Raw genomic sequence first — 20169 nt, 5'->3', positions numbered from 1 at the left:
ATGCAGGTATGGTGAATATGCGAGAATTTGAACAGATAAGATGAAAGTTGTAAATGCTTAGAATAGTACGAATGCTAGATACCTAGATAGTAGGTAGGCAATGCGATAGACCGTGGGAAACCGAGCATGCCCGGGAATCCTGGCTTTCTTAACACTTACTCGCTCGCCCTCTAGGCGGAAGGTCTTGCTTGTTTGGAGATTTCACATCACGTAGCGTCTGGTCTTACACCTAATCCAACGTTGACAACCACCGCCACCTTTTATTTACACCATGCCCGGTCCATACTTAATACATTTCCAAGAATAGTATAGTTCGGGAAATTTAGCCGGCATGGTCGACGATCTCATTGACCATATCCCCCTTTGCCTCGTCAAAGTATGAGCAAATCTGTCCAGGCAAGGGAATCTCCTTATAGTCCTCGTCATCGCCTGCGATGATGTTGACATTGATACCAGCAGACTTGCTAGAGAAGATGCGGGTGGAGCTACTCTCTTTACTGAGGTAGACTTGGGCGCCGTCGAGTTGATCGAGTAGGACGGTAGGCAAAGTCCCTAAGACTTGCAGCGCGAAATTGGAGGACTTGACCACATCGACGGTGGAGACGAGAGAGTCGACAACGATGCTTAGGCGCTGAGTATTCTCGATAGTAACAGCGTTGGCTTTACCCTTGATGATAACGGTCGTCTGGTTGCAGCGGCTGATGAGAATCGAATGCGACATCTCAGCCTCAATCTCGATCGGATCCGGGTGCTTGTCAAAGTTTTCCTATTCGAAACATTAGTCTTCATTATCCATCATCATACGCTTCATGGGCCGCGAGCTTCTTACAATTATCCATTTGTTTCCGTCAAGTTCCTTCTTCGGGGGCTTCTTGAGGCGCATGCTTTCTGGCTTCGGCTTCTTCCCTGGCGCGGGGCTCTTCCCCCTAGACGAGTCGGAGACGGTGGACCCTGCCCTCAACGCTGGGTTCTTGTGAGTCATCTCTGATCTGTCGACTTTGCGTAGGCCCTTAGTTACGCTCTCGCCCTTGTTCAGTTCGCTGAATACTGCGCCCATGCCATCCGGCTTCGAGGGCGCGGCTTGCTCTTTGATCTGGAAGACGGGGGGTGGACCCGGAGGAGGCGGCGGAGGCGGAGGACCACCCGCGGCGGGAGGTGGAGGTGGAGCGGCAGCGGCAGCGGACGGGGTGGGCGTCAATGACTTTGCGACTTCAGAAGCGGGCTGCCCTTTCGCATTCCAGGGAATGCCGTTGGGGAAGTACAACTTGACATATTCGACAAGGTCTTTGAATACCTGGTAAAAGGATTGAATCCATTCGGTTTGGATAGGATCTCTGTGACCTAGATTAGTTCTAATTACAACGTTAAAGATTGGATCATTTGCAGTACATACTTGTCCTTTTGTTCCTTGAGTACTCTGTTTCCAAAGAATTGTGCTGATGCGAGTGACTCCTCGACATGTTTAAACGGCCTATTGTCTACCGTAACCCAAGCCAGGACCATAATACCCTCAGCTACGGCACTCAGGTGAGTGAAAAACGGAGAGCCGCGGCTAGAGTCCCTAATGCTACCGACGTCCATGAGTGCCTGGTTAATGGGCGTTAGCAGCTCTTGGTAGATAACCATATCAGGCCCAGTTATATCAGGTTTCTTGGCCCTAGTAGATATCAACAAGAAGCGGCGCTGCTGTTTGAACCCCCCCAGGACCTTAGAAGCTTGTTCGGCGATAAACCCGCCCAATTTGTTACTAATTGCCACATATTTTTCGACCGACTGGCTGATAAAGTTATCGAACTCCTCGATAGACTCCGGTAGATGTTCCTCGGGTACCTCCTTCAACGCAGGCGGGGGAGGTAAAGCGGCGTGTGGTATAGGACTCGCAAGGCTAGACGGTGTTGCAACTGTAGCCGTAAGGGCGGGGACAGCTTGGGGCAGCTCTATTGTCGACGAAGCGATGTCCTCGAGGCGGGTTGTAGCAGCTTCTAGCCTGGAATTCATAATTAGAATACTCTATGTCTCGTCGACATGTATAGACCAACATAACATATACATCATTGATCACTCTTAACGATGATCTGGAGGGACAAGAAAGGAAATAATTGGGGCATTGGGGACAGAATAACCTACCGCTTGATTAGTGTTACTAAATTATGCATGTTATTTTGCGCCATGTTGGCAGTTGTAATTTGGGTCTTCTTGAAAGTTCAGGTTTGACGATATTTGGAGCTTCGATTAGGGGGAAAACGAATCAAGACCCAACGTAGAAATATAAGTTCTGGTTCGAGTTGAACAAGAACACACAAAACCTCGTCTACTATTGGTAACTTATAAGTTTATAAATGTCGATGCCTAGTTAAGTAGGCATTAGCGCAGATGAGAATTACTATGACGGCGAGGCAACGATGTACGATGGGATAGACGATGAGGCCAGGAAATTGATGTACAACGTAGGAATCTCAAACTTCAGACAGCCGCCAAGAAATGACAGTGGAAGCTTCAAGTACCAAGGTAGTATCTATGCCCCACTATTGTACATAAGCTAGGAGGCACCTACCTTACAGAGTACATGTAGCAGATGTAGGTACACTTGGTAACAATAGGGTCCCTAGTTTGACCCATTTAGTGAAAGTCTGACTGTTCATTCTTTATCCTGATTGGTCCTAACCCGATTACAGGCATGAGACCTCCAACGTCTTAACGAATCGTTTAAACATTTGCCAACTGAGAAACCACCAAAAAACACAATTCTATATTAATGAACCTTGGGAGTCTGCCTCGAAAAAAAGCACAAAAAGTTGGATCCTTTTGGAAGTGAGGCTGCATTGCAGTAGCTCAGCCTGATTAATAATTTCTGCCTATCAGATACCACCAAAAATTCGGCCCTGAACCGAAGGCCATCTCAGACCTGCAGTCTCTCAACTACAACCATACGACAGCGTTGCATAAAAATACCCCAAGAGAGCCAGAGCAGCGGTCTAGGGGGGATTCATTCATGCACTCCAAAATAAACGCCAACCGTACGATACATGACATGACATGACGCTCAACAGTCTGCCGAGGAGAGCTTTCAAGAGTTGAAGTTTTTGAAAAACAAAATAAAAAGTTATGGATGCCCAGCATGTGCCCAAATCCGAGAACGACGACATTGTTTCTCGCGAGATAGATTTCGTCACCTTGGGCATGTTTATTATCGGTACGATACATTTTCATTTACTTTCTCGGTCTTAAGAGTTTCCTTATGAAGTACTCATTTCTCATTGGACCTATTTATCATATCTATCACCCATCGCCCTTTGATTATGAAGGCTAGAGCCGTATGATCTTCGGTGTGCGAGGGTCAGATTGGTTAAATATGCCCAAACCAAGTGGGTGGGATATGGATATTAATGGACAGTCTTGACAGCAGCCTTTCTATCTATCCGACCGTATTTCACCTGGAAGCCTCGGACACGTGATATTAAGCACTTCGTATCATCAACATTGCCATCAAATCTAATCCGATTTCGGCACTATAACGATAGAGTAAATATGGGAAATCTAGTAAACTAACATAATCAAGATGAGATAGAATTCCTCCCACCAACGCCTCCGGTGAAGGACATTCTCGGTGGCGCTGGTGCTTACTCGGCCTTAGGGGCACGGCTCTTTTCCCCGCCGCCACTCTCAACCTCTGTAGGGTGGATTGTTGACAAAGGCTCTGACTTCCCGCCCGCCGTTGAGGAGCTTATATCTACTTGGGAGACCTCGGCACTAATACGCCATGAGCCCGAGCGCCTCACAACGCGGGGCTGGAATGGCTATGACGAACACGAGCATCGTGCCTTCCGTTACACAACACCGAAGAAGCGTCTCACAGCCGAGGATTTAACTCCGAATTTACTTACGGCACGTTCTTTCCATCTGATTTGCTCGCCCGCGCGGTGCCGCGAGCTCGTGACTGAGATCAAGGCGCGGCGGAGTGGGCTCTCCGGTCCCGACGGCTGCGCCCTGCCCAGACCTATCTTCATCTGGGAGCCGGTTCCGGACCTATGTACGCCAGACGAGCTTCTCAATTGCACCAATGTGCTACCGCTCATCGATATCATCAGCCCGAACCATTCGGAGCTGGCCGGTTTCATGGGGGACTCCGGGCTCGACCCGGAGACCGGCGAGATCAGCACTAAGGCCGTTGAGCGCGCCTGCGAACAGCTGCTCGGCTCCATGCCCCTTCAATCTTTTGCCATCGTCGTCCGCACCGGCGAGAAAGGTTGCTACCTCGCACGCAACGGTGGCCGCAAGCGTAAAGTAGGGAACAGCAAACCGCGCCAGCGTACTAAGAAACCGTCTGCCTTTCTGCACGGCGGCCTGCAGCCGGACACCGACATGGAGGCTCTATTTGCGGGCCTACTCCAAGACCCCGAGGGAACTATCGCCCGCGAGGAGATCGAGGTCGATCCGGGCGTCGAGCGCTGGATCCCGGCCTACCACACCGACGCTTCGAAAGTCGTCGACCCTACCGGTGGCGGCAACACCTTCCTAGGCGGTCTAGCTGTCGCATTAGCTCGCGGGAAGAGCCTCGAGGAGGCCGCTGCCTGGGGCAGCATCGCAGCTAGCTTGGCTATCGAGCAAGTCGGGACCCCGGTCTTAGGCAAGGATGACGAGGGGAATGAGACGTGGAATGGGGTAAACGTACAAGAACGGTTCGAGGAGTTCAAGACGAGGTTGGCTTTTAGCGCTTTTAGTTAAGGGTAAGGTACGCCTGTTCATTTAGTACCTACCTACCTCCTACTTGTGAAATAAGACAAGACAAGACAAGATAAGAACAGGAATAAGGGGCTGGGGATGTGAGTACAATGCGAATACGACATATAAAAGAACCCGAGAGATACGGGCGGGCGGGCGCGGTACACGGTATAGACTATCAGCAACTGGTAACGGGGGTTCTTTCTGGTTTACGGTTTAGAACGGGTAACGAGTATGAAATTTGGTTCTTTTTTCTCTTCCCCCCCGAGACTTTGAACTAGGTACCTATCTAGATTAGAAATGAGTATCCATGACTGCCTGATTTTTTGTTGTCTACCTAGGTACCTATATAGTAGTCTTGAATAAGTACAGTGCGGATGCGTTGGAGATGTTTTATGAACGCCATAGGTGGGTCGGATGCCGGATGTCTCTGATAGATGCCTGGACTAGATAGCTAGGGCTGGCTGAACAGTTTACGCACTTCCTATTCATGCCTCCTCATGGTTATTTAGGCACCTATCATGTAGGCCTTAGGCAACAAGAAACAAGGTCAACCCACGAAGAGATTTCAGATAATCAGTTTTCATTACTACGTATGCGTAACATGCCACTTCCTCTATAACGTCGAAATCATGAGCTGATGCAGCCATTGTGTTCGTGACACCGTTCATCGCGTCTTGCCTCGTTTGTGATACTCGATATCAATTGATATTACCTGCCTAGGCTTTTCTAATAGTTGCCCATCGAGTCGGTTTCATAAGAAGCGTCACCCATACCCCCTTCGCCCCGCCCTATTTTAGACCGAAGTTGTCTTGAAGGTTTAATACGTTTCGTTTCGTATTGTCGTATCAAACATGGCTTAACCGTTCAAGTAGTTGCGGATAGCGCCTTGGAGCCTGGTGGCGCCTTCGCCTAGAGCACTTGTTAGGTTGTCGAGGTCGTCGCCGGCGGTGATACCGAACTTTCGGACGAAATCCTTGGCCGCGGTCTCTAAATCGCCATAATCATCCACAGGGTCTTCGTCCTCGGGTCGGCCGAAGTAAGCATTTGAAGAGATGGAGGTGGCGCCCTCAAACCCTTGCAAACGGGTCTTTGCCTCGGCCTGAGCATTGGGGTCGAATGTGCCTTTTCCGAAGAACTCATCTGAAGAGATACCCTTCTGGCTACCAAACTTATTTCGTGCGTAGCGCTCATCGTCATCTGGAAAGATACAATTAGTCCTATTTTTTGGGATCGGTCGTTATGAGTGATAAATCTTACCTTCAGTGGCAGCCTTGACGGGACCAACAGATCCAAATCCTCCAGCATTTTTCTTGGGCGCGGCGCTAGCAGCAGCTTTACCACCGCCGACTTGTCCAAAGCCTAGTCTTCCGAAGCCCATTCCCAGTCGCTCAACCTCAGCCGCCGACTTTTCGCGGGTATGGCCAGATCCATACCCACGCGGGTTCGCTGGTGCTTGAGCAGTGACATTGGCGGCTTCAGTCTTGGATGTAGTGGTTTGCTTTGATTCAGCCTCTTCGGCTTCCGGGTCGTAACCTAACTTCGCGATTCTTTCGGCTTCCTCCTTGGCCTTCTTCTCAGCCTCGTCAAAGTCGATAAGATCTCCAGTGACCTTCTTTGCTCCAAGCTTGGTTGTGGTCTTCTTTGCACCTAGAACGTTGGCCTTGCGAGGTCCTGTGGTGGTCTTTCGAAGAGCAGCAGAGGTGGTGATGCGGCTGGCGGCAGGTTTGGCTTCGGTGGCGGAGTCGGATTTAGATAGGGGCGAGGAAGATCTTGAGATCTCCTTACCATTAGAGCCAGCATTTAGGAAGGGAGAAGCGGTTCGACCGACAACAGGCGGCGTGTTGGTTCGCGAGATAGGCGGTGTGGGTCTCTTGATAGATGGCTTATCCCACGAAGAAAAGAAGTCGTCGCTTGGTTCGCTAGAGGGGGTTGCATTGCTTTCGGCGTCTCCAACGACATCGGTGACGTCAACCTCTTCGGGATACTCTAGAGCGTCTCTAGCCGCTCGCCTCTTTAGCTCCTCCTTATACTTGGTTGCTACGCTAGATTGGTACTTTGTCTTAGGGTCTTTGCTAGCAAGAGCAGCGCTTCCTCCATTTGCACGGAAGTATTTCGTGGCGGATTCATTGCCTCCAACTTTCATGACACGAAGTTGATCCCATTGCCATTCTACATAGATGATTAGCGTTATATCTAGGGCTAGGTTGCTTAGGTTGGCGAGACTGGCGTACGGTCAAGGTTGGTAGAGCGGACAAAGGAGATGTGGACACCAAGATTTCGGTGGTTAGAGGAACAGTCGAGGCATAGGTAGATGCCGAAGGGCACGGATGTCCAAGTAGGATTATTCTGGCCGCAATCAAAACATATCTAATCGCGCACAAGAGTAAAGTTAGTGTTTTGTAAACATACGGTGGTGGCTATAACTTCAGGAATGGACGAATGTTATTATCACGCACCCTATTCGCAGGCTTTGTCTTCAATTTCTCGAAGATCTTCTGCGACTGCTGCTTGGTTGCAAGCGCACTCATCTTGGTAGTTGGCTCGAATGTAATAAGATCAATACTCAATATAGGGAGGTATGTGCGTCTTCTGTGAAGAATAAAAGGGGGGAGGAATGAAGTCTAAAAGTCAATGTTGAAATCGAAATCAGGAGTTCGGCCAGATTTCGCCAAAATGACACTTCAATGGATAGACAGTAGACCCACGGACCCACATCCTATTAAACAAAGAGAGCTAATCTAAGAATAGAATAGTGTATTGCTTCTCTGTACTTAGGTACATATTTTAGACGCTAAGATAAGTAAGATAACGTCTCTTCCCCACCTCGAATTGCATTTCAACGGAAGCTTGAGAAGCTTCAGCCAACTTCAACCAACTTCAACTCTAACTATTGAATATCGTCGTCTCACGATCCTCGATCGGCAAAATCAGCTCTCATGGACTTAATTCCGTCGTAATGAAGCTACCAATCAAGCCGTTCGGTACTTCCGCCATTCTTCCGCGGTTCCCAACCGCTCTTCTCTATCGCGGTTATGCCACCCAGCAGGGGTTAGGGAATAATTCGGCCGCCTCTAAGAGGAGGGCCGTCACGCCATTCAACGACGATGGCAATGTGCCATGGCATCAGCTTTCTGTCGGAGAGAAAGCATCGCGTGCCACACAACAAACCTTCAATTTCGGTGTTGTAGTAGTTGGCTTAGTCTTGGCGGTAAAGCTTCCGTCTTTTACTATCTGTTGCGCGGATATGGCAATATGCTAAGACATACCATTTATTAGGGGGGTGTTGGCTACGTCCTTTTCGAAGATGTCTTCTCTCCGGAGAGTAAGACCGCATACTTCAGTCGAGCCTTCGATCGAGTCAGGGAAGATCGAGAGTGCGTGGCGCTTCTTGGCGATAGCAAGAAGATCGTTGCGCATGGAGAAGAAACAATGAATAAGTGGCGTCGCGCTCGCCCCATTATGTATGCCCGATGACGTTTCCCATACAAATTGCCCTCTCATTTGACTGACGATAATAGGTCGACGCTGAGTACGGACGCCAGAGGCATCAAGCATTTAATGTTCAATTTTTATGTAGGTCCACGCTGACTAGCTAGGGCCCCTGAGGCTCATATGATTTATAGATCTAACCTGTCTTCCTATGTAGGTTGAAGGTCCTCTCAATAATGGCACGGTAAATGCGCACCTAACCAAGCGTCCTGGCCATGACGAGTTCGAGTACAAGTACCTCTGCCTGGATGTTAGGGGTCACCAAAGGATTTACCTCGAAAACGCGGAAACTAGGTCTTCAAGTGGAGGCGACACGAAGTACAAGGTATTCGGCATTATTTGGAAGTAGTTCGACAGGACGCTTCCGCGCAGGATTGAATTAGTTCCAGGGACTAATGGCATCAAATGACTAATCGGTTTCCCATTCTCAACCTTGTGTCTCTAACTACTCCTACGATTACTCGACCGTCATTGCAATATTCTACTTTATATGCTTCTTCCTTCTTCTTCCTCTAGCATTCCTCGTTGTCGCGGTTTGTCAAGCGTGTCTGTGCTTTCCCCTATTCGCATTTAAATCGTTTGACGTTGAATCTAACGGATCCTAGCGATGAAATCAATGGGGCACTAGAAACGCATTGCAGTGATGCTGACCCGTTACATAGCGAGAATAGGAATGTCGTTGCAAAATGAGCTCTCAATTATTCATACTTGCGATCGCTATATATTTACTGGGTATGTATTGAATTAAGGTCGTTATCTACACTATTCCTTACATCATATTACCTCTGTACCCTACTCGGCTACTAGGTAGAACTCTGACTGCAACCTTATTCAACAGGCTAGGTGTCTAACAAACTATGAGTCTCTACACTTGTATTGTAACCCATTCGAAGTTTTCTTACGCTGCCGTGCCCGGGTTCAAGTTGAAGAATCACCCGTCTAGTCGGGCGCTAGGTCATGTTCCTAGGCCCAAAGAGAACAGGCGGAGACAGTAAGATTGAATATGTGCCTTAAGATATATGGTACGTCCTCAGAGTAAGACGAGGTGTGGGCTGGGAAGAGAAGGTTGTGGGAGACGTACGAGTGGTTCTTACGGCTACGGTTCAGGTTCACGACTTTCAATGCCAAAATGTCGATGTCCTCGATGAAGAAGCTACCTCCCTGCCAAGATAAGACCATCATTCTTCACATTCCCACATCAACTCTATATCACATAACTTTATTCTCGCATATAATATTAAGATAATGTTAAATATATACCTACGGTATAGATTTTTCAGATATTATTACCTCTTTTTCATTTTCCTGAGGCTCATCAGACCACCCCCTTTTCAGATTCCGTATTCTAAAATCATCATTAATGATTAGAATGAGGTCTAGTGATGTTAGGATACATAGAATATCAAGAGCATGGCATCTGTTTCTAATGAAATAGGAGCGGTAATCCTTACGGAACCTCGAGGCATGTTATCACGAGGCGGAACTAAAGGGCAAGGAAACAACGACGTTGTTGCGCGAGGAGGTCTAAACTACCTACTTTCACTAAGGAGAACACGGTACACACACAGATGAGGCTCTTTTTCTGTTCTGTTCCCAGAGCTAGCGACCAACAGGACATCATGGACTCAACGTACCTCGACAGGCCGAGTCCCTCTTCCATAGATCAAGCTCCTATCATCTCATACATCCTAACGGTACCTATGCTACTGCGATCCGGTGTCATTGGGTTTGATTATTCAGGTATTATTGAAGTATCAAAACTACAAATCACCCACCGAATCTACCTGCCTCCATCAACTGTTACATTCACGGGATTCAACAAATAAATTTCGGCCCAAAGGAAATTATTTGAATCTACCTGCAGAATGAACCACCAATAACAGATCCCGGCTCGACTTGAAAGATTTCCAAGATAAAACTTTCGAACGTGTTGGGTAATCTGCGGGACACAAAAGTTGATGGCTCCATTGGATCCGGCGCAAGGGACGGAGATTTTGACGGCAAGTTGTGGGTCCATGTTAGAGAGACTAATGACGGGCCGCCGGCTGTACGCCATCTTCTCAGGGGTTTGAACATGGTCTTTACAGATCCCTAGCGTCGTCTTGGCTTATCATATTGACATGATAACAATGCTTCCTCTCCACTCTTCACGCAAATACTTGCCCCCAAATCTTGCCATATCGATTCATTCGTCGGCTACAGCATGAGAAGAGCTGTTTGGATCGGTACGGTTCGGATCCGAGAGGGCGGTGTACATCTTCGACAGGGTTGCTCCAAGCTTTTCAGGTAGCTGAATATATCGGAAATCTCTGACCTGGGCTGTCGTGGACAAGGTCTACTCCGGTTATTTAGACGCGCTTCTGAGGCCGCGTTTACACCGCTGCATCGTGATAGGTGGCTGGCTAGATCTTGTTGATGAGTCATGGCTGCCGATGCCTCGCAGCTTCCTTAAAGAGACAGTGGAATCGAATGATGACTGTGTCCATTTACCCGGTTATGTTTCTTAGTATCTACTAATGTATGTTGTTAGGCAAGGTAGCGTTGGGTATTGGGGGCGGGCTGAACTCCTAGTGAAAAGGGGTGACGCTCGTATTTAGGTTATGAGTAATACTCTGCGGCATTGCGAATCACGCCCTTATTGACCAAGCTCCATTTTTAAGGCGCATGGAGCTTTCGAATGTAAGGGCGGCTGGCTAGGTGCCTGGGATCATGGTTGTCAACCCATCCATCTCACAGTCAACGAGACATTCAGCACCTCGAATTGGCCATTTCCCGTTCAAAACAGGTTCTCCGGAGACAAAAGGACCACCTGATCTGAAAACTTATAACGGCCTCATCATTTTTCTTCACATTTAACAGCAGTTGATAAGGTACATCCTCTTAGATAACTTACCATGCTGCTGTGATAGACTTGCTTTCGGTGTTTGAAACCCATGTCCCCGCTACTCGAATGTGATTACTAGAAAGCTAATTGAAAGTTATAAATCAACTACTAATAGTGCAAGTACATCAGTTTATATGCAAAAGCTTATGTAGGTAAATGCCCGATAGATCTTACCTCATCCAATGCTACATGAAGAAGTACGCCTACAAGCGTTGTACGGTATACTATATACTATATACCTACCTATACTTGGCTATTAGCATCCTTTATACATACCAAGGTAGATTGGCGAGTATCTAGTGTCCAGGTAGGTAACTATAAGGCCTCGATTAGCTCGCCTAATCAGACTCTATGAGCTGATTGGGTGTTTGGATACTTACCTAGTAGGTACTGAGGTATACATATCACCTATCTTCCTCCAGGGGGTCTATATCATGGATACTCGCCAATTGTATGAGGTTATTAGCGCTTATGCAAGTCCGAGGTCCCTCAGTAGAAGATCTCTAGCCATATCATCCATTGAAAGTGAACGAAGCATCTAAAAGTCATGAACGTAACAGCTCTCGAAACTACATATGCACATATTATTTGTGGAGATAAACCCATAGTCTCAACTCAGCTTCATATCACCGAATTCGGTATTATCAAACTAATCTAGATGGCAATCCCGGAAAACGTGAAGTCTTGGTAAAATAAATTCATTCCTTCATGGGTATCCCAACAATCTAGTTCTCTAATTACATATGATACCCCATTGCGGATGGGTTGAATAGGTAGGTATCCTTGGCTTCGGCTAAGTGTCTTGTTCGCAAGATGTTGTCTCACGAGTCTTCAAGGATGATTACATGCACGATCTATTTAAAACATTGTGGAGCAGAGCCCGGGTCATTTCGTCTATATGAACTATCTATCTAGGTATGAGGAGTTCATGTAGAGAAGAGATATCTCAATCGAATGGTCCGGCCATGTACCGTCTACGTATATTATTTGATTACTTTTATAGTATGAATGGAGACTATATACATCTAAGGTAGTAGATATATGAGCTATTATGTTATTCATCGAATTTGATTCTACAACAAGTCGTGACATCTGCGAGTTATTTTAGACAGTAGGTACCGTACCTAGGTAGTTACTCCGCCAAGGAGGCATCTAAGTACCGCGAAAAGTAGGCGTTGGAATCGGAACGACGTACAGGTACAAATTAAAGAAAAACCCAATAAATTATGTGCCGAATTAGAAGCGGGTAGATAGGTGGTGCAGAATCCAAACGTCTTTGTCGCAAACTCCTACTTTGTGTGCTGCATGTAGGACTTACGGGCATCGCTATGTTTATCTTACGATTAACCTAGAGAGATGGACCATAACGGGAAGTCACCTGGGGATTCCTTCATGCTGGACCGGAACCGCGCCTGAGGGTCCGGGTCGAAAACTAATGCAAGCCCAAGCCTAAAGATCAAACATACAGGCTTGGGTTTTTACAGATATTGTACTTGGTTGGGCTGTTATTGGGCGGGGTGACGACAAGTCGGGATCATCCCCGGAAGCCGGTGACTGCCAAGGTAGTTTATATGTATAGAGCGAAAAGTATAATTTGTGCTGCTCGGTATACTTACGCGGAGATTCGATCTCTAAGACAGAGAACGAGGACTAGAAACTTAGTAATGGCAAGGGGCATGTGAGGAATATTAACATCACTGATGGTAGTCTCGCTTCTTCGTTACTTTTTCTTCCATCGCAGCGAGAACGATACTAGTATTCAGATAGGCAAGTTATCAAAACGCGAGTACTCTTGCTGATATCGAACTGGACGAGCTTGGTGTGGGTACATATGTTACCAACAGGTACCTGGGCAGGTATCACCAAAATCCCGGGGCTCTTCAAAAAGTGAGGTGGTACAGCGATTTCGTTTCGTTTCGTTTCGTCATGCCCGATGGTGTCGTGATACTCGAGAACCGATCTGGGGACTGTCGGGCTTCTCAGGAGTCCTGAGCTCCCCCCTTTAGGACGCAGCAAAGTGGTAGGACTTATACGTGTTTCAAACCGTTTCAATTGTGGTGGCTTATCGGTCCTTTCAGATCGTTAGGCTATAGAGCTTTATTAGTAGGAAAACTCTAGGACTAATTGCTCGGTGCCCATTCACTAGATATTCGCTTATTGTTTGCTCGGCCGTAAGGCGTGGACAAACTTAGCTACAGTCCACCCTAAGGGCTCCGGAAGGACTAAGCCGTGGTAGATCTTCTTGATCTAGGCCTCCATAGGCTTCTCCGAGAGACACAGAAACTGCCTAATGCCGTCGACTGTACAGGGTTTACGTGGCCTAGGGTATGTAAATCTAATCAGCTTTCCCCGAATCATTCTCTTACCTCACCTAATTCGGCCACTACCCGATAAAATCGTCGACCATCGGTAATCAGATGACGACAAGGTTGGGGAATCATGTCATGATCGACACGTGGACAGGGAACCCCCGAGCTGCGCAAAGTCGAATGCGGGATAGTTGGAATTTTGAAAGAAAGGATATCTATCAAGATATAATTCTACAAACTTGATTGGGGAATTCATAAACCAAAGAAGAAGGACATGGTGATAACCAAGTAAATGATACTTGGGATAAGCTGACATGGGGCTCAACTGACTACATGGGTAGGTAAGCACCATGTGTTCACGTTGGAAGATATTTTCAAGGAATAAATAGCGGGCAAATCTGTATAGATAGTCATTAATAACCCCGAACTGTGTCAGCTTAGCTAATAGTAGTGGCACTTACTGTACATATGAAGGTATTCTTCAGAATCCCTTGGCTATGAGACAAACTTGCTGGGGGTGTATCTCTACGTAAAGGTGTTAGTCGGTGGCGTAAAACTACAAAGAGACTTCTGATAAGAATAGAGTATTGAAGTCTATAAGAATTTGAACACTCAAGCCTAATTTACAATAGTTATGGGCTGATAAAGTCAGTTCAATTCGTTGTATCCGGATTTCTCTTCATATGGATATAAAAAGGAGTGTAAACATTAGAGGGGTCACCGAATAAACAACCCGAGACTGTGCTACTGTCACATATCTGTTGAGGAACTAGTTACATGAATGTAAAATTTGAATTCAAGACCGTTTCTTAAATAGGGGGGTATGTCAAGAATTAAGGGTCATATTAGATTAAAGCAGTTATGTTGAATATTAGGTAAGAATTACAGTTAAGTAGATAACTTAATCACTGGAATTTGAGTTTAATATCAAGTAACTTCACGATATCCGGCTTCTTGAAGACTTGTTTTACTGGCCCACGTAACGTGTTTATAATTAAGAGGTACCTATTAAGTCTGTAATTCGAAATGCGGTGGTATAAGTACGTCTACACATCCAAATGAATAAATAGTTATCAAGCTTTGTTCGAATAGTCTTTACCTACCAATAGTTCAACTCAAGAGATTTTCTTTGAAACTTTTAACATTAGGTACCTAGTAATCTATCTTGGTATATTAATAACCTAGTAGGTACCTACCTAGTTAAGAAGTATATTCGAGTTTGGAAATCTTGCAATTTCGTTTCCATATGAACGGATGGTAAGCGAGTCCAAAACTCCTTTTCAAAATATTAAACAGTCGTGTTAAACCGGTTAGTAATTTGGTAATGAAACCAAAGTGTGTATAGGGGCGTATGTTTCGAAACTTATAAGTCATTAGCTTTTGAACAGAATAGTCTTTCCTTTTATTAAGCAAGTTTAGGGAGAGTTCTAATTGTCCAATTAAAGATTAAATATGTCTTCTATTCACTTGGGCTTTCTAAAAACTTAGATCTTTATCCCATAGTTAAGTCTCATTCAAGCTCTTTTGTATTGCCTTCAAGTGTAACTACCTACTTTGAACATGTCTTGTAGTACTATCTGAATAAAAGATCGAACATGATATTAGGTATATACGAGGTAGGTGATGATTTTAGAAATGTATATCGGTGGCTTAGAAAGATCCATTACTTACCCCTGAGATATGTACGAGGTAAGTAATTCTTGGTTTGGTAAATCGAATACTTGGATCTACCCAGGTAGGTAGGTCTTAAGGAAGTAGTGGCAAGTTGGAATAATATGATATACATTACGTTAAGGATGTATTATCCTGAACACTTCTGATTTAGCCGTGGTATGGAATGTAATTGTGAATAGGTACTAGGTAAAGTATACCTACCTATATACCCCTTAATTGAAGGCTTCCGGTTTTCTATAAGACAAGCATGTTCAAGAATCTAGAAAAATTCATTGGATATATATCTACTAGGTAGGTATCTAGTGGTTTAGTACATCTATTGTTGTGAGAACTCGAGAGGTCATAAAATAGGTAAGCTAAGAGCATATAGGAATGACTAGGTACCTACCTATATGGCGTTTGATATCTCGACATAAATATTCCTTCAAGAGTACCTAGAATACTTCGAACCAATATATAATATTATCATGACTTTAGAGGAAGAATTTACCAGCTGAATAGCTAAGGCTTCCCACCGAATTTCTTATATCGACAAGAATACCCCTATAAAATAAGACGGAGTGCGCTGCCAATTCATCCGTATATGTATCCTTTGGTTTGTCCGCGTATTGTATGCGTATAGGCGATGCAGATAGCACTGCCTTTTCGATAAAATCAGATTTTGAGCAAGTCCATTCACGTAAATTGCTTGCGCAAAACGCCGCGTTGGTGGTTATAAACCATGTATATCCCACCTTTTGAGGTTCGCAACGCCTATCGAGTTGGTACGGTGTCCGTGGTGTTTCTGAGGAACCGCGTCGTTTTAACATTAAGGGGTAGATTCGGCGACGTAAAATAGCTACTTTGCATCGACTAGGGTTATCGAGTGTTTGCGACGATCGAAGGAGAATGTAGAGGAAACCGATCTACCCACCAATACACAAATTCGACTCTAGGGTGGGAATGCATACTGCGCAAGGTTCGATGGGTATCATGCGGGAAAGCGGCACCAGTAGTATGACTAGCATGCAACTTGCGGGAGTGATCCTAATCGATGTGGATATTCTCTCCGCGCATCCGATCGTTTCCGTCGCCGCGAGTCGCTTGTAGCTGACTTCGCTCAAGATTCAGGGGTGGACGGCCGTTGATTTCTCTCGGTGTGGGTTGACTTGTCGGGGGCATGTTACTTCTGGAGTCCAATGTATAGTAAGCCTTTTGGTCGCCTATGCTACGCGCAATCGTCCCAAGCCATTGATAATTTTCCTTTGAGAATAAATCTCGAGAGGATAAAGGGAGGCCTATTGTTACGGCCTTAGAAGGACTAGGGTGTTGAGTTTTTGCAATAATTAAATCCTTGGGGAGGCTGGGGATGGCAAGCAAGAATTAAAGGAAGAGAAGTCCTACAAATTCTGACCTAGTTGGCTAAATTGTACCTAGTGGCAAGGGAGACGATGGGAGGCAAGGGATAAAACCCAGGTATCCGGTAATTGTGGGAAACTTTTAAACCAGACAGGAGAATGATGGTAATGATTTCGATTTCACTCAAATCATGCTTGACGCGACCTGTTGTTGAAGAAATAATTGCATGGTCAGTACTACATAGGTAGGGAAGTAGGATATCTTTTCTCGCAACTTGCAGATGCTGCACAGCAGTCAACGAAGGATAGGCGCCGAAAATGTCCACAAAGGTGTAAAACTGCCCTCAATGGGATATCAGAGCTAGCATCCGGAGATATGCACCGGGGGAGAGGGTTTGCGGTGGAACTCAACAGTCCTCTTGGGGAATAGAAGCGTTGCGTATATGAAAATTTTGCATCTATATCCGCACGTGGGGGATCGTATTGACAAGGCCAAAGCAAGACCTTTCGGTCCCAAATACATACCATCTGAGTGATTCTGATAGTTTCAATTATTATGAGGAAGGCAGATAGCCTAGGTAGTTTTCTTTTCTTCTAATTGAGCTACAATGGGCGTGCTGATACGAAGATGAGGTTAGCCTGGAGATGTACTCCCAGACAATTCCTAGAGCTACGTGGATAATTTCCGGTCATATCGCTTAATTGCCCGTTGCTTCGCGAGGGGCGATCTCTTGAAGCCAACTTGTAGAGTGGTCCATAAGGCCGTATCCGCCAACCCGCCAATTCAATTAATGTATTGAAATGTATACAGTATGATACAGTGTAATAGCGTACAGTCTGGACCACATTCCATACGGTGTCCTGAATCTTACAGTGGGTCATAGCGCTATAGGGCGCTGAGAGCCCTATAACTTATAGGCTTTATAGCGCATTAGCTCCTTACAACTTATAGGTGGCTTTTTAGGTATTTAAAAACCCCTAAAGCTAGCGCTAGGGCCTTCTAAAATTAAATCGAATTGAATCAATTGTTTGATTCGATTCAATCGATTAATTCGATACAGTTGCGTAATAGGTAGGTAGGTAAATAAAGATATACGCGTAATAGTTTAAAACGAGGGGTGTTACGTGATATACGCTGGACCTTATTGAGATAGGTATGTAAAAAGGCTATACGCTATTAACCCCTATAAATTATAGGGGCTTTTAGCGCCTTGTAGCGCTGTAACCCCCTGTAAAATTCTGAGCACTGTGTGGGGTATGTATCAGACTGTACGTTATTACACTGTATCATACTGTATACATTTCAATACATTAATTAAATTGGCGGGTTGGCGGATTTGTTCTTATGGTCCGCCGTCACTTGCCACTCATATGGTACTAGGTAGTAAGCATCGTTTAGTCATCGGAAAGTTGCGCACATACTTGTCGGATCCATGTAAGTCGACTATCGTCTGAAGATTCCCGGCCCGAATACCTATAGAGATACCATCGATACTAGCTTTGCAGAGCCTCACGGCCTTTTACTGCAAATATCACTTAGATTGCTTAGTGTTTGAAGCCCAATGTATCTAGGTATGGTTGGGTTGTTCGTCGCGATGTCCAGTATGCGCAGAACTAAAAGAAATAGATTGTCAATGATAGGAGGGATCTCGTACAACGTTGCAAAAGTAAGATGCATGCTTCTGAACATCCACTATACTCGGCATTTGCTCCTTTCCAGGAACTGTTCATCGGGGTCTCTTAGATATTGACAGAATGGATTGGTTCTAGTTTGACTCCGTCACAGATTACCCAGTACTTACCTTGGTACATAATTATCTTGGTAGGTAGATAAGTATCCAGATAGGCTATGAGCTAACCACTGATATTACCGCTGTCTACCTCGGGCATCCTCCTGCCTATGGAGCAATCTAGATATGGTAAATCCTGGACTTCTATCTAGCTCTTCTAGAATAGCCCATATAGCTGCCTTGTTTAGAAAAGGTTAAAAGACCACAGCAGAAAATATAATGTGGAAGAGTATTACCTCAGGGGTAAAAGAAGTGTTTGACAATGGATTTCACAGAAACCACCCCGATCTGGAAGTAGGAAGCGAACAAATGCGGAAAGTCAAACTCGAAGACACGCTAGTATTGATGCAGATAAAGGGTTTGAGCGACGTGAAGGAACCTTGGAAGACAAGAGACGTCGAAGCTTTGCTTCAAATTAACTAATTATTTACCTACCTAGTAGTCAAGCACCTGAACCATTGCGGGTCCGATATTCGGCATATGGAAAGGGGGACGGGGAGTTTATCAGCGTATCGTATCATCTTAACTACTAAGTAATATATCATAGAAGCTAGGCAGCGCTATCTTGTCACAGCATCTTTGACGTTTGAAGTGTGAGTCATATAATACAATAATCATCACCATCACGTATAATCAAATGTAATTGGAGTTTACTAACCAAGGAAATGCAATATCAATGAGATCCTCTGATCCATGTCGTCGATCGAAATCCAGCGAAGCGCGAACCCGCTGACAGTTCGCCAGCGATACCACAACACCGAGTTATTGTGATGTAATTGGCGTAATAATCCAAGTTCCCAGAGCTCCAGAGCGCCCGGCTAGACTTGGAAAGGCAGAAAAAGCTGGTAAGTGGAGGAAAGGGCTTCGGGTAAGGCCCTTTTGTACGACAGCTCGCATGCAGGGAGCGCCACTTTATCAAGTAGCCTCGGTCAGGTCCTTGGTCCTTGTTCCTTGGAATGTCCCGATGGTTGGATGGATCAGTTGGTCCGCATCAAATGATATTGAAATGTGACAAGCTTCATACTGCTATTGCTATCTAGTTCTGTTGACATTTGACCCTCCACCTCTGAGAAACTTAGACTAGGATACGATGACCTAAGCCTTGTTATCAACCTGCAGCAAATCACCAAAGACATAAATCAACTCAGCCCCACAATCGACTATTGTTGTATCCTTAGTAGGTACCTAGTAGGCAGCTACTTGTACACTCTAGCGCAAGATGCCAGCGTCTCATGCAAGCGACTAATGTTTAGGTATGCTGTGGAGAAGATTCTCCGAAGGTACTTAGACATTACACCCCCAAGCCAAGCATTTAAAATAGAGAAAAGAAGCAGGGGCAGCTTTTAGACAGAGAAAAGGAAATTTAGATCACTTCAGCATATATAATAATGATATGAATGTAACGGTGGGTGGCTGCATGAGAATAGCGCATGTCGAGCCACCCCTTTTCGAAATTCCTTGCAGATAGTTCCAAAGATACGAACTTAGATGCCTGGATATGTTAGAATCCTGAAGAGGCATAGACCGAGCGTTTAAATATCTCATTTATCTAGGTACTCGCGATATGAATTCTTCTAAGGGTCGAGACTAGAACTGATTTTTGCGATCGATTCGACTTTAGCTAGGACCTCTTCGGTAAAATACCTACCTGTAAACAAATAATACCAATGTCACGTCATGATCCAACAACATCAACATACTTGTTTATGATTTGTGCCGCAGGTTTATGTCATTATATACTTCACTATATGTTTATAACGTCCAGTCGGTACTAACCTGATGATTAATAGACTTGAGTAGGTAGGTTATATTAGTATTGCTCCTCATATGATGTAGGTAAAGGGGTACCTTTCTACGTGGTCAAGTAATTCCTGGATAGCGATAGACCAATCTAGAAAATAGCTTAGACAAGCCTGCCGGTCATGACCCCAAAACCAAAAAAAACAATGGTCCTAACCATA

At 45.4% G+C, this 20169-nt stretch overlaps 4 protein-coding genes across 4 annotated transcripts; 2 read left to right on the top strand and 2 right to left on the bottom strand.

Annotated features, from left to right (window-relative positions):
* Window position 1: 1 nt before the first annotated feature.
* On the bottom strand, window positions 2-2452 carry GGS22DRAFT_150212 (adenylate cyclase associated N terminal-domain-containing protein). Its single transcript, XM_047959278.1, has 4 exons — window positions 2128-2452; window positions 1394-1987; window positions 830-1334; window positions 2-766 (listed from the first exon to the last, which is right to left on the bottom strand). Exons 1-4 carry the CDS (start codon window positions 2169-2171, stop codon window positions 323-325), a joined length of 1587 nt encoding a protein of 528 aa, XP_047824038.1. The 5' UTR covers window positions 2172-2452; the 3' UTR covers window positions 2-322.
* Window positions 2453-2964: 512 nt separating this feature from the next.
* On the top strand, window positions 2965-5274 carry GGS22DRAFT_9597 (Ribokinase-like protein). Its single transcript, XM_047968533.1, has 2 exons — window positions 2965-3193; window positions 3560-5274. Exons 1-2 carry the CDS (start codon window positions 3106-3108, stop codon window positions 4723-4725), a joined length of 1254 nt encoding a protein of 417 aa, XP_047824037.1. The 5' UTR covers window positions 2965-3105; the 3' UTR covers window positions 4726-5274.
* A 14-nt stretch (window positions 5275-5288) lies between these two features.
* GGS22DRAFT_150209 (ArfGap-domain-containing protein) lies at window positions 5289-7365 on the bottom strand. The gene is made up of 4 exons (XM_047959277.1): window positions 7182-7365; window positions 6957-7092; window positions 5983-6894; window positions 5289-5922 (listed from the first exon to the last, which is right to left on the bottom strand). The coding sequence occupies exons 1-4, from the start codon at window positions 7251-7253 to the stop codon at window positions 5582-5584; spliced, it is 1461 nt and encodes a 486-aa protein (XP_047824036.1). The 5' UTR covers window positions 7254-7365; the 3' UTR covers window positions 5289-5581.
* Window positions 7366-7575: 210 nt separating this feature from the next.
* GGS22DRAFT_9570 (import inner membrane translocase subunit tim-21, mitochondrial) lies at window positions 7576-8870 on the top strand. The gene is made up of 4 exons (XM_047968524.1): window positions 7576-7933; window positions 8002-8186; window positions 8244-8298; window positions 8372-8870. Exons 1-4 carry the CDS (start codon window positions 7682-7684, stop codon window positions 8561-8563), a joined length of 684 nt encoding a protein of 227 aa, XP_047824035.1. The 5' UTR covers window positions 7576-7681; the 3' UTR covers window positions 8564-8870.
* Window positions 8871-20169: the final 11299 nt, after the last annotated feature.

Source organism: Annulohypoxylon maeteangense (assembly GCF_022496945.1).
Source record: "Annulohypoxylon maeteangense strain CBS 123835 unplaced genomic scaffold GGS22scaffold_1, whole genome shotgun sequence".
Lineage (NCBI taxonomy): Eukaryota > Fungi > Ascomycota > Sordariomycetes > Xylariales > Hypoxylaceae > Annulohypoxylon > Annulohypoxylon maeteangense.
Note: the sequence above shows the minus strand (reverse complement) of the source record. Positions and strands in the feature narration are given on the sequence as shown.

Coding starts and splice junctions, on each gene's coding strand:
- GGS22DRAFT_9597 (XM_047968533.1), top strand. CDS start 3,106: ATGGATGCCCAGCATGTGCCCAAATCCGAGAACGACGACATTGTTTCT. Junction 3,194..3,559: donor CTTGGGCATGTTTATTATCG/GTACGATACATT, acceptor AACATAATCAAG/ATGAGATAGAATTCCTCCCA.
- GGS22DRAFT_150212 (XM_047959278.1), bottom strand. CDS start 2,171: ATGGCGCAAAATAACATGCATAATTTAGTAACACTAATCAAGCG. Junction 1,988..2,127: donor TTAGTAACACTAATCAAGCG/GTAGGTTATTCT, acceptor TATGAATTCCAG/GCTAGAAGCTGCTACAACCC. Junction 1,335..1,393: donor CTCAAGGAACAAAAGGACAA/GTATGTACTGCA, acceptor TCTAGGTCACAG/AGATCCTATCCAAACCGAAT.
- GGS22DRAFT_150209 (XM_047959277.1), bottom strand. CDS start 7,253: ATGAGTGCGCTTGCAACCAAGCAGCAGTCGCAGAAGATCTTCGAGAAA. Junction 7,093..7,181: donor AGACAAAGCCTGCGAATAGG/GTGCGTGATAAT, acceptor GTGCGCGATTAG/ATATGTTTTGATTGCGGCCA. Junction 6,895..6,956: donor CCGCTCTACCAACCTTGACC/GTACGCCAGTCT, acceptor TCATCTATGTAG/AATGGCAATGGGATCAACTT.
- GGS22DRAFT_9570 (XM_047968524.1), top strand. CDS start 7,682: ATGAAGCTACCAATCAAGCCGTTCGGTACTTCCGCCATTCTTCCGCGG. Junction 8,187..8,243: donor CGTCGCGCTCGCCCCATTAT/GTATGCCCGATG, acceptor TGACGATAATAG/GTCGACGCTGAGTACGGACG. Junction 8,299..8,371: donor ATTTAATGTTCAATTTTTAT/GTAGGTCCACGC, acceptor CTTCCTATGTAG/GTTGAAGGTCCTCTCAATAA.